This window comes from Bos grunniens, chromosome 17 (genome assembly GCF_055505025.1).
Source record: "Bos grunniens cultivar Pamir isolate PY7600 chromosome 17, Bosgru_T2T1.0, whole genome shotgun sequence".
NCBI lineage: Eukaryota > Metazoa > Chordata > Mammalia > Artiodactyla > Bovidae > Bos > Bos grunniens.
In genome coordinates this window covers 68,598,486-68,611,199 of record NC_141181.1, presented here as the reverse complement: position 1 = coordinate 68,611,199, position 12,714 = coordinate 68,598,486, and the positions used below count along the sequence as shown (strand labels likewise).

General features: G+C 49.3%; 1 protein-coding gene across 1 annotated transcript in view; it reads right to left on the bottom strand.

The window, feature by feature from the left end:
* Positions 1-12,714, bottom strand: part of ZNRF3 (zinc and ring finger 3) — a 145,115-nt gene that overhangs the window by 50,641 nt on the left and 81,760 nt on the right. Inside the window, exon 2 of the mRNA XM_086348532.1 lies at positions 10,232-10,357. Within this exon, the coding sequence (XP_086204658.1) occupies positions 10,232-10,357 (126 nt within the window). The remainder of the gene's footprint in view (positions 1-10,231; positions 10,358-12,714) is intronic.

The window sequence follows — 12,714 nt, the reverse complement described above, 5'->3', positions numbered from 1 at the left end:
CAGACAAAATTAGTAAATACAAGGGCCAGTTTAAAGACATTCCGAACAAGGAATTAATATGTTACTATTTAAAAAAAAAAAAACAAAACTACATTAAGATCCACCCATAAATGAGCAAGGGGCCAGAATAGACAATTCACAAGAGAGGAAATTTAATTAGTAGATGGAAAGATGCTTGGCACTTAATGCTTGCTGATAATCAAAGAAATGCAAAGGAAACAATGAAGTACTATTTTTATCTTTCTAATCAGTAAAGAAACATAGTAACTATAACGGTCAGTGTTAGCTGTTTGTTTCTGTGGAAAATGGTTCACACTTACTTCACTAGTGGCAAGGTAAACTGAGGGAGCTTTCCTGAAAAGCAATTTGCAACTGTTTGCAGCAAGAGTCCTTAAAAAATGTTTATGTCCTTTCATCTATAATCTGCTCCTGGAATATTACCATGAGAGAATAATTCAAAGAGAGAGAGAGAAAAAAAAAAACAACGGAAGTCCATCTTACATGAAGAAAGCTTTCAGTGTGGCTTCTTTGTAAGGACTGAAAATAAAACAGAAGCCATCTAATTACTGAACCGTGGGGGTCGACTACATCGTGGTATGTTCCACTGTCATGTCCAATGAAAGGACAGGTTACAAAAGTAACAAAACTGGTCAAATGACTAGCATGCGTTATTAAGTTTAAGAAGGCAGAACAGAGATGCACACCTTCGTAATAATTACATTAAACATCAGACTTGGACTCCCTGGAAGACTGGAAGGGAATAAACCAAGACTGACAGTACTTGAATTGAAGGAGTAAGATTAAAGTTGGACTTTCCCCTTCGGTTTTTCAATAATCCATAATTAATTGTTTCATGCAACAAATATCCACCAAGTGCCCAATATAGGTACTAGGCACTGTTCTTGGCACTAGGAATATAGGACTGTGTACAATTATTATATTGCTTTAAAAAAAAAAGAAAAGGGACCAGAAAATTGTTAGTTATAGAAACAGTAAAATAAGTTAATGCTATAAATTTGGGGTATATCTTTAAAATAAGGGATTATAAAATGTTAAGATTCTATTAATTGAAACTCTAAAAAAAGGGAAAATATTACAAAAATAACTCATCTAAAAAAAAAATCTAGGGACTTCCCTGGTGGTCCAGTGGTTAAGACTCAGAGCTTCCACTGCAAGGGCAGGAAACGTGGGACCCCTTTATCCAACCCCTTAATCCAACTTTATGGCCAAAAGCAAACCAAAAACAAACAATTTACTATATTTACAGATTTTTTTAAAAAAAGATTTTGAAGCTAACCGCTTTAAAATCTGATTTCTAAAGACTGAGCCAAAATAACAAAGGTTCCTAGCAAACATCATATTCTTTTCTCTGAGGTTCATTTAAGAGTCAATACTTGTGAAATGGGCTTCCCAGGCGGCACTAGTGGGTAAGGAACCTGGCTGCCAATGCAGGAGACGTAAGAGACGCGGGTTTGGTCCCTGGGTTGGGAAGATCCCCTGAAGAAGGGCATGGCAATCCACTCCAGTATTCTTGCTTGGAGAATCCCTTGGACAGAGGAGCCTGGTGGGCTACAGTCCATAGGGTCGCATAGAGTCGAACACGACTAAAAAGTGACTTAGCAAGCAGCACACTTGTGAAAATCCATCAGCAATGGGGTAAAGTGTAATAGGGACAGCTGCATGCTTTATAAGCTTCCCTGGTGGCTCGGACAGTAAAGAATATGCCTGCAGTGCGGGAGACCCAGGTTCATATCCCTGGGTCGGGAAGATCCCCTGGAGAAAGGGATGGCTACTCACTCTAGTATTCTTGTCTGGAGAATTCCATGGGCAGAGGAGGAAAAATAGCCCAAGATCTTCAGGCAGACTAGATATTTATTTTATCCAGCAGTGCTTAGAACTACTGGAAAGTGTTGGTACTCTTTAGTATTTTTATAACTAGCAAAAATGAGGCAGGATTTAAAGGGTTTCAGTATCCCAATTGTTAAGACTGTCTCAAACTTAAAACAGCACAAAACGTATTAGACTACAGGGCCCGAAGTCTGATTTGGAAAGTAAGATCACCAAAGCAAAATGCTACCTTTTATCAGATGAAATACAGTGCTTTCTGTACGGGGAACAAATTCGAAAGACAATGAGGCAGAGAAATGGCTTCTGTCCACAGTTAGCAGACAAATCTGGCCAGCATCCCTGCTCCTCTGCATCTGCACCCAGTGGGACTCTCTGCCCAGCCTGGGCAGAGAGTAAGTAGATGGAGCCTTGGGGCTGATCTCCAGAGATGCAGGTCACCTGACTTGGAACTGTTTCTGTACACATTACCATGACTTACTGTGTTAGGTTCTAACTTCATTTATAATTCAGAACGGCCTCTCAAAAGTAGACAAGGTCATCGGCTACTTTAAAATTTTGTTTATTTATTTTTGGCTGCACTGGGTCTTCATTGCTGCGCGGGGGCTCTAGAGCTTGGGCTCAGTTGTTGTCCCGAGACAGGTGGGATCTTCCCGGACCAGGCATCAAACCAGTGTCCCCTGAATTGGCAGGTGGATTCTTTACCGCTGGACCACCGGGGAAGCCCCATTAGCTACTTCTGATGGTCTTTTCTGCTGGCCTGTCACACCAGCCCGTTTCCTAGGACAGTCTCGTTTGTGGCCTCTGCTCTATTGAGAGCCTGGTTCAGTTGGAGGGGACAGTGGCCAGGGGAGTGCTATGAGCCAGGCTTCCCCCGGTCCGGGGAGGTGGCCGGCAGCCTCAGACCGCCAGAAACATTATTTTGCTGTATTCACTCGCTCTACCGTCAAAACTGCCTAAAGCCTTTCAGGGGATTTCAAAGAAAAGTTTCGGTTAGCCTTTTATAGCTGAAAATGTCTCAGATCTAGCTTAAAAAAAAAAAAAAAGTCTTGTGCTTAATATAGCCTGTTAACCAAGAGGTTCCTGGAAGATTTAGGTGAAGAAGAAAAGCATCCCATTAAAAGTTTGTGACTTTCAAACCAGACACAGGACGTGAGAAGCAAAGTGGTATTCCCTGAGATTTTCCTTTTTCCATTCATATCATGCCAATCTTTTCTTCCTGATCTGATTTCTTTTACTAAGTTCCTTTCTTGCTTTCCTTTTTAACCAAATATGGGAGGTATGTACCCAAGTGCTCCTTAAAATAAATCTGAGGAGCCTTCCAAACTTCCTCTCCAGCCAGAAACCCACCTCATCTCAGGAGTATGTTTACAGCGGGGAGGAAACTGATATTTGCCGAATATTCACACCCTCTGAGACTGACGGACGTCATTTTTTAAAATCATCACAACGCTCTTTACAGAGGACAGTGTGGAGAAATGAAGACAGAGGGAGGTGAACCGGCCCAGGGTGAGGTGCACAGAGGAGTGCAGGGGGCCTGGGTGGTGAAGGCACAACGCATCCGTGCAAATCCTGCTCCCCACACTCCTCACGCAGAAACAAACGTGCACTGACGCGGATCACGCACTTCAGCCAACACACCACCAGACACCATGGCCCTGCCTTCGTGCCAGAGGCCAGCGGGCACAGAAGCAAGAAAGAAGTGGGAATTAAGGGTCTGCTCAGGGAGACAGCACGTGTCCCAGAGAGACGGGGCTTCTCAACGTTGACATTAGTTAACATCCGGGGCCAGAGTGTACTTTGTTGTTAGGGAGGCCTGGCCTGTGCATCGAGGGGTGCTGAGCAGCAAGGCAGCATCCCCAGCTTCCACTTGCTTGATGCCAGCAGCAGCCCCACCCCACCCCCACCCTCTCCTGGATATTTCTGTCTGAAAACCAAACAGGTCTCCTGATACTGACAGATGACATTAGGGAGGTGTGTGTGCGCACACGCGTTTTCCTGCCCCCCACCCCCACCCCACCCCAGGTGAGAATCGCTGCAATAAAAGGCCCCAGGTGACGTGCTCTGGGAAGGTGTGACACAGATAAGTGTCCCAAACACAGGTGCTCCTAGGGATACCATGGCAAATTGCTCGGTCACAGTGCCCTGAGCTCAGGTATGTGGCAAACTTCACACTTACTTCCCAGCAGTGCCTGTGATGGGGGGGTGGCTGCTAAGAGACCCTGCTCCAGTCGGCCAGTACCTTCCTTTGGCTCTTGAGACACAGCCGGGGATCTCATTCCCAGGGGCGCTAGGCTGGGCTTGGCCTAGGAGTCAGGGCCCCCAGGGTTGCAGGGGACACCCACCTGTGACCGAACCCCGGATGCGGAGGGCACGATGACCCCCACTCCCATCCACCACCCACCATTCATCTCCAGAACTCTTCCACCTCCTCTCTGAAACCCTGGCCCCGTTGAACACTAATTCCTCATCCTCTCCTCCCCGCAGCCCTGGCAACCACCACTTTGCTTCTGTCTCTAGGGATCTGACCACTTAAGTAATGGCACTGTGAGTGCTGAAAGCTACCGAAGGATAATAAGGGAAGCGGGGAGGGAGAAAGAAAGGGAGCTTGGGCACCAAGAGCTGCTAGTTGATTTGTGTCTCTGGCTGTGTGTGAACCCGACATGCACTCTCCCCCGAGGTCCCTCCTATCTCCGGAAGGTGGAATCCGGCAGAAGGGTTTGGTGACCGTCCCAGGCCACGTGGATCTGGGGGCTGGAACTGGGCTTTAAATTCAGGTTAGTTTGGTGACTAAACCCAAATCTTAACTGTTATGTGTTCCCGCTCCCCCCGGCTGTCTTGAAAACAGTAAATTCCTTTGATTCTGTTTTCTGTCTTGCAGTCGCTTTGGGCACCAGGGGATCTGTTCTCTAGAAGAAGTTACCAAGAAACACTCCGAGGGCTGGCCGTGGGGTTCCGTTCTCCACCGACCCCTCACCCCTGGGTTTCCCGCAGCTCAGTCTCACGGGACGGTGGTTCCCAGCAGTGTCTGCCCACCGTGCTCGGCCAGGAGGCCGCCCCAGGTGGAAGCAGAAGAGGCTGGGTGGAGAGCTGGGAGATCTGAGGGCGAACGCGAGGTCACCATCATCAGCTAAAGCCTCATCAGAGCTCCCAAAGCCTTGGTGTCTGGGCCCGTTCAGCTCCGGAAACACCCGCCAGCACAGTAACCTGACTGACCCTCTCCCTAGACCTAGACACCATTGCCAAGCAAACTCCCCGGCAAACCTTCAGTGGCTCCCAGCTTCCTGGGGATGGAGATGAAACCCTGTCATCTCAAAGCCTCTTCATGCCCCAGCAGCTTTCAATACCCGCCAAGGAACCTGCTCCCACACTCCCTGCCTGCCTCACCCCCTCACACAGCCCGTCCAGCCACTGGCTTCTGGGGACGGCCCTCAGTTCAGGACAAGAGGAAGCAGCTCCTCTGGGTGCAGGAACCAGAGCGGGGGCGGCTTGTGAGTGCACATGTGACCTGGTGCCCGCAGGGGCTGCTGAGGCACAGTAGCCCAGAGCTGGCCCTCACCAGCTTCCTTCTTGAAAGTGCATCTTCCACCACCCCTGCCCCCGCAACACACACACACACACACACACACACACACACACACACAGCTGGGCAGTTCCAGCATGTTCCCAGCCCCAGATCACAGCTGACAGACTAAAGGGAGCACCTGATCCAAGATGCATCGGATCAAGGGATATTAGGGTGCTGTTTCCCCCGCAGGAGATAGCGAGTGGGAGTGAAATGAAGCAGATGCCCAGAAGACTCGGGGAGGGACCCCGGCACTGAGCCTCATGGTCGGCAGCTGCAGTGGAGCACAGCACCCCCATCTCGGGCTCCCTGGCGACATTCAGAACCTCAGGAGTGGATCCAGCTGTGGGCTCAACACAGCTCAAGCGGGGTTTCTACTCAATAGAACCAGCACTCCTCACGTGGCCAGTAACCACTGAAGTGCATCCAATTCTTAAATGCAGAGAAACCGCCAAAGACAACAGGAGCCAAGAGGAAGACACCACCATCGGAGAGGCGGCGGGACAGGCCTCATCTCAGATTTTGGCTCAGCCCCTGGGAGTCATCTGATCTCAGGAGACGTTGAGATGTCCTCAGCACAGGATGGGGATCTAGACACGGCCCCGGGGTTGTTGACGATGGGAGGAGACGCTGCGTGGGACGCCCTCGGCTCTCGGTGAGTACCCAGCACACGAGGGCTGCTGTCACACCCTCGCAGGGCGTCCACTGAGGGCTGGGCGCTGCGCTCGGGGCTCCCCGCAGAACTCCCACCACAATGACAGGGGCGGCGTGAGCCCGGGTGAGTACAGGCCCCCAAAATTGAAGGGACCTTTCCAAGGCCACTCAGCCAAAGCTAGGTTCTCTTTGACTTAAGCCACCTGCTTTTCTTGTCTTTCTGCTAACTTCCTGCTATCCTCCTGAGGACTGCAAAAGCCAAGTTCAAATCTGTTGACCATCCTGTGCTTCAGAACCCTAAGAGCCCCCTCCAGCGTGGGGTGTGGGGTACGGAGCTCTGCCCTGCTTCCATGTTTGGTGACTCCAGGCTGAGCAGGCTGTGTTGGATCTGAGCAAGTCTGGTATGTTCCCTGCCATGAGGCTGTCCATGCGGTGGCCGGACGATGTCTTACCTATCCCATAGGATGCTTTATACAATAAATACTGCTTGAATTAAAGGGCTGAAATGCCTGGGGCCTAAACACAGACTCTTCCAACTTTGGAGATGGTTGAAGACCCTTACTTTCAAAAGCAAGCTGCTCAGGAATGTCTACTTTATTCTGTTTTAATTTCTGAAGACTTAGATCGTTGCGGGTAACACAGCCAGTGTTTCAGTGTTGCAACTAGAAATCTCTGAAAGGTAGAATCTCAAGGGAAGCTTTTTAATATGATACAGAAGTACAACATATCAGACGAGCAAGGAACCCAGGACAGCCTTGTCACATGATGTGGAAGAGAGAGGCCCAGGAAGTGGAAGGGACTTGCCCGGGGTCTGGCCTGGAACCCTGGCAAGCTGCATTCTGGGGGGCGGGGTGGGGTAGGGCGGCTTACCCCCATCCCAGCTCTGCAACCCCCCCAGGCCCCGAGCTGATCCAACTGTCTGCCTTTGCCTCCTCCAGAATCAAAAAGATTATAAGGAGAGGATCGTAAATCACTTTTCTCTCTTGAGTTTACAGTGTTCCCTTTTTTTGAGGAGTTCAAAAGCACTCAGTAATAAACCCAGGTGATGAGTTTATGTCTTTCACTCTTAAAATGAAACTTTATTTGAACTCCTGGAGAGGCATTTAACGTTGTTTTAATTTAGGACATTCCTCCAGTATTGCAGCGTTTCGCCCCATGGCATTTTCTGTGGGCGGGTAGGTGAAGGGCGTGGGTGACGGGGAGGGAGAGGGGTCTGTGTCTCCCCTTCCGGGTACAGGCCCTTCCAGATGCTGGCGGACCCTCCCTTCTATGGTTTTCAACAAGTCTCAACATCCACAGGAGGAGGAGGGGGCCCACCCGCACGCCCACGGGGACTTGGCTGCCCACCTCCTTCTTGCCCTAGCTGCTGAGAGCAGAGGGAAACACGCCTGAGTGCAGAAAACCACGACGAGCGTCCGTGGTGGGGTGGACCACCCTGCTCATCCCGCATTACCCTCTTGCCACTGTGCTTGCTTGGGGGCTCAGGAAGAAAGAAAGGGCAAATGGCAAAGTAAATAAAACAGAAGCTGGAAAAAAAACTTCTTCTGAAGAAGAAGGGAGAGGGCAGAAGAGAGGGAGGGAGGGAGCAAGGTGAGGAAGGAGACAGGGAGAGAGGCTTGACTCCGGGTACCTCCTCAGTCAGTCCAGGTTTTGGGCAAACGCGAAACTGCCCTGCTACCTCTGGCCCTGGCGGTTTTGCTCATGACTTTATGCGGGTGTTAAGCCAAATTTCAGTCACTAACCACATGTGAATACTGCCTGGCCACCACACAGCCCCTCCAAACAGAACCATGGCGGCAGGGACAAGGGGTCGGGGACGGCCTATTGCTTGCAAGCAGGCGGAATCTTGTGCTGAGGTCCTGCATTCAATACATACTTGGTGAAGGAATAAACATGACAGATACTTAATGGTGCAGTATACGTCAAGAGTTTCTATTCCTTCTGGCTTCGCGGGCAGGCAGGCCAAGCCATACACAACGCAAGTCACACCCACTCCATGGCTGTTCCAGGTAGAGAAGCAGCAGCTGGGTTCTTGGAGTGACTTCAACACCGCTCGGGCCCCAGGGGACCATGGCGGGTGGGGCCGAGGAGGCCATGTTCCAGCCCATTTACAGACGTAACAGACGCGTGGGTGGAGGCCCACCGGACTGCGGCCGAGCTGCTGAGCCCTGCAGAGCAGCAGCTTCAGTACAAAGGAAAATATCCTATTGGGGGAGTGTTAGCTACAAGGAGAGCACTGTGCCCAAGCCCTGGATGTGGTTGGCATTCCTCCTAGGAAAACACTAACATTTTCTCGAGGGGGTTGCTGCTCTCTTAGCATCATTAGGCAGCATGGCCACCTATTTAAACGATGAAGGATGGGGCCTGGGCCGCCTGAAACACATCGAGTCGACTTCGTGAATTGTAAACCAAACAGGCAATAGTCCCTGTGGGGGTTTTTTTGTTTTTCCTTCTTCTTCTCTAAAAGGGTGGTTGGGGGGTGGGGCGGGGGGGAGGGTGTTCCCTGGTGGCTCAGTGGTAAACAATCCCCCTGCCAGTGCAGGAGACACAGGTTCGATCCCTGACTTGGGAAGAGCCCACATGTCTCAGAGCAACTAAGCCCACGCACCCTAGGGCTCGCGCTTCGAAACAGGGGAAGCTACTGTAATGAGAAGCCCGTGCATTGCAACTAGAGAAGAGCCCTCGTGGCAATGAAGACTCAGCACAGCCAAAATCAAACCAAGAAGGCAGGGGAACTTGACAAGTGGTCGGAAGCTACCCAAGAAGACAGATGGGACAGAAACATCACAGATCCGTAAGGGTCTCCTGGTCCAAAAGTCTTCAAGGAAACACTGACTGGGACATTTTCCTTCTCTCTTTCATTTTCGTATTTAGCTCTTTATTTGGCTTTGCTGGGTCTTCAGTTGCGGCATGCGGGATCTTTAGCGGCAGCATGCAAACTCTTCGTTGTGGCAGGTGGGATCTAGTTTCCTGACCAGGGATTGAACCCAGGCCTGCTGCATTGGGAGCGTGGAGTCTTAGCCACTGGACCACCAGGCAAGTCCCCTGGGACATTTTCATGTGTTGGAAAAGGCTCTCAAGTGCCCTGTATCAGAACCACTCTGCTCTGGCGTGAATCTCCTCAGGAGGTCAGAACCAGGACTGTTTCCCCCCACCGCCCCCGCCAGTTCTCTCTCCGTGATACCTAGACAGCTGTTTCTGAGAAGATAAAAAAACATCCAGGCAATAACACTTATCCTTAGGCTGTACTGCCGCTCCTCCAACCAAAATCCTAGCAGCTTTCTCCAGACCTTTCTCTTTACCAAACGATCCGGTTTAAAACAAGATGTCATCTGTTGTATTTTGACATCACTGACATATGGTTTTCCAAAATCAATGGACCTCTATCTTTTATCTCATACCACAACCAGAGGTAATGCTGACCCTAAAAGAGTTGTTTTTTGTTCTTATAAAGTACTTCTAAGTGGAAGAACAAAACAGTCAATGGCAGCAGAAGTTTCTGGAGCCCTCTCTCTGCTACACGTTTTGTCTCTCATCTCACCTCCTGACCCTCCTGTGAGGTAAGTTCTAAGACAGGACCGTAATTGCTGTCTGCCATTCGGAAACCAAAAAAGCTCCACAGCCCCCAGATTTTTCCATAACTCAGCTGGCAGCAAAAGAGCAAGGCCCTGAGCTAACACCAGGCTGTTAAATTCCAGTTGTCCCACTAGGTGTGAATATCCATGCAGGCAGCTACCAGGCTCTGCGTGTGTTCGGTTACTGAAGGTGGCTCCGTGTCTCCTTAATACAAGATATGTGCACCTGAGCACCTTTCTAAACCCCCTCCACCAAATCTCAGAATTCTGAAATATCTGGCCCCAGGGCTGTAAGATAAGGACTGTGAATCTCAATGATCAACCCAGTTTGCCGATAAGAAACTGGGAATCCCCGAGGGCGAGAGACCTGCGCGAGGCCACATGGCGGGCAAGGGCAGAGGCCACTCTGAGGCTGCGGCTGCCACCAGTGTCCAAGCCGCTGCCACCCTGGGGCGGGGGGGCTGCCCCAACACACGACTTCAGCCAGGAAAGAGCGCGGTGCCAAAAGGGCTCTTCTCCACACCCGGCTATTTGAGGGCGTGGACGGCACCGGTCAGAACCGGGGCAGGTTGGGGGAGGGCCAGGGGCTTACCTTGCCGAGGACAGTGAGGCATGGTTTCGGGTCCAGCTCCGGCTGTTCCAGTTTCACCACTCCGACCCAGCCGTATTCATACAGGTCCTCTTCGTCATTGTTGTTACACAGGCCCAGTGGGTGCATCTGGGAAACAAGTGGGGAGAAAGCTTCAGTGGGCAGGCTGCAGGCCTGCGGGGCTCCCGCAGTGCCCGTCTCAGACGCCACAGTCAAGAGCAACCTCGAAACCGGAAAGCATATGGGATTTCAGCATAATGAGCGGAACCCTAGGAGAACACGGTAGGACCGCTACAAATAGACTGCATGGATGCTGTCTCACTGCTCTGTAGGGAGCAGTCACCCAAGGCGGATGCCATCTGATGGAAAGCAGAAAAAGAGAAACAGCTTAACCCCCACGTAAGGGCCGGTCTAAATCACTGTGAAATGCCATGACGTTCAGCGGCAGTATCCCAGACTATTTGGCTTCCAGACCTGAACAACACATCTACTTCAGCTGATGCAAGAGGACCTGGAAAAGTAAGGAATTTATGGAGAGACCACTAGCCATGGGGCGGCATCGGCAATAAAATTAACAGGCCGTTTAAAGGCCACTCCTGGTTACCAGGAGATGGGTGACATTCTTTTGAGGTTTTCTTCAAAATTTGGCAAAGCCCAAAATCAGAGATAGGTAGAAGAGCTGGTCAAATTTTTACCAGGAAAAGTGACGTCGGTGGAAGCCTGAACACAGAATGATGCTGCCGTTTACGCTCACAGTTCAGTGTTGAGTCTGGTATCAGACGGAAGAATCCCTGATAACCATCCAAGAAGAGGAGGTCCTCGAAGATAAACCTAACCTACCACGATGTTAAGGGGTGTATCACGGTGCTAAGCTCTTTAAATAACCGGAAGAAATATGTCTTTAGGTTCCTGACATGAAGAACCCACCCTGTTAGCCAGAATAGATCAATGTCCTAATCTACAGAGCCTGGGAATATGTTATCTTAAAAGACACAAGAGACTTAGAGATGTGATGAACTTTGATGTCCTGGATTACCTGGCTAAGCCCAATGTAATCACAAGGGTCCTTACAAGGAAAAGGGGAAATCGTGGAAATAGGGGAGACATGACCAGGGAAGCAGAGGTTGGAATGATTTGCTTTGAAGATGGAGGTGGGAGCCAAGAGCCAAGGAAAGCAGGTGGTTGGCTTCCAGAAGCTAGAAAAGACAAGGAAAAGGATTCTCTCGCAAGCCTCCAGAGCGAATGTAGCCCTGCCAACCCATTTTTTTCACTTCTGACCTCCATAAATATGCGAGAGTAAGTCTGTGTTGCTTTAACCCATTCGGTTTGATGTAACTTGTTACAGCAGCAAATAGGAAACTAAAACCTCCTAATCCCCCACTCATTTTATGGATAAAAATGTTTTGGCGTCCCATGATAGTCATTGATATGTGAACATTGTGAATGGACTAAACACCTCTGAACTGTACACTTTATTTTTTTTTAAAGAGGATTCGTAAGTTGTGCTTTATACAGATTTTGAATCTTACAAAGCAGTTTAAAGAAATGAGGCTGATCTATAGACTAGTACAGACATATCGAATCACAGTGACATACAAAATGAAATTGAAAAGTATATACAGTTTGACACACACAAAATTTTAAATGCATTTTTTACTGATATATTTATGAATATAAATTCTCAAAAAAAATTTTTTTAGAAAGGATACATGCCAAATTCCTATCTAATTTTCTTCTTAGAGAAGGAATTTTGGTATTTATGAACATTCAGAGGGACCTTGAATTGTATACTTTAAAATGGCTTAAATGGTAAATTTGATGTCAATTTTACTGAAATAAAAAAGCTTTTGGGGGGACTTCCCTGGTGGTCCAGTGGCTAAGACTCAGCTCCCGGTGCCGGGGCCCAGGGTTCAACCCCTGGTCAGGGAACTAGATCCTGCATGCCACATCTAAGACTCGGTGCAGCCAAATAATTAAATAAATGTTTAAATATATATATATATATATATATATATATATATATACATATTTAATGTCCCAAGAGTTTACTCAGAAACTACTGTCCTCAGTCAACGCGGAGATCCACAGTGTAAGACAACAGTGATTTCCACTCCTCTGGAGTCTAAGCCAGCCCTGTGTCCCTCAGGAGACCCTGTCCTCAGAGTCCTAGCCCCGCCCCATGACTGACAGTTCCGCACAAGCAGGAAGGCGGAGCAACGGGGCAGGCGAATTCGGGATCTACATCTGGAAATTAAAGCTCTGCAGTGGCCTGAGGTTTAAAAAAAGGGTTTTAACCGTTGCTGAAACCAGCGTTCCCTACCCTTTGACGGTCAGCCCATGCTGCGCTTACAATGCTCACACTTTCTCATGGGGCACATCCTGAGAGATGCTGGGTCAGGGACAGCACAGGTACACGAGTGAAGAAGAAACGAACTTAAATAGACGTGACTCAAGCCTGACGCTGACACGCCTGATGCCAACAGCAA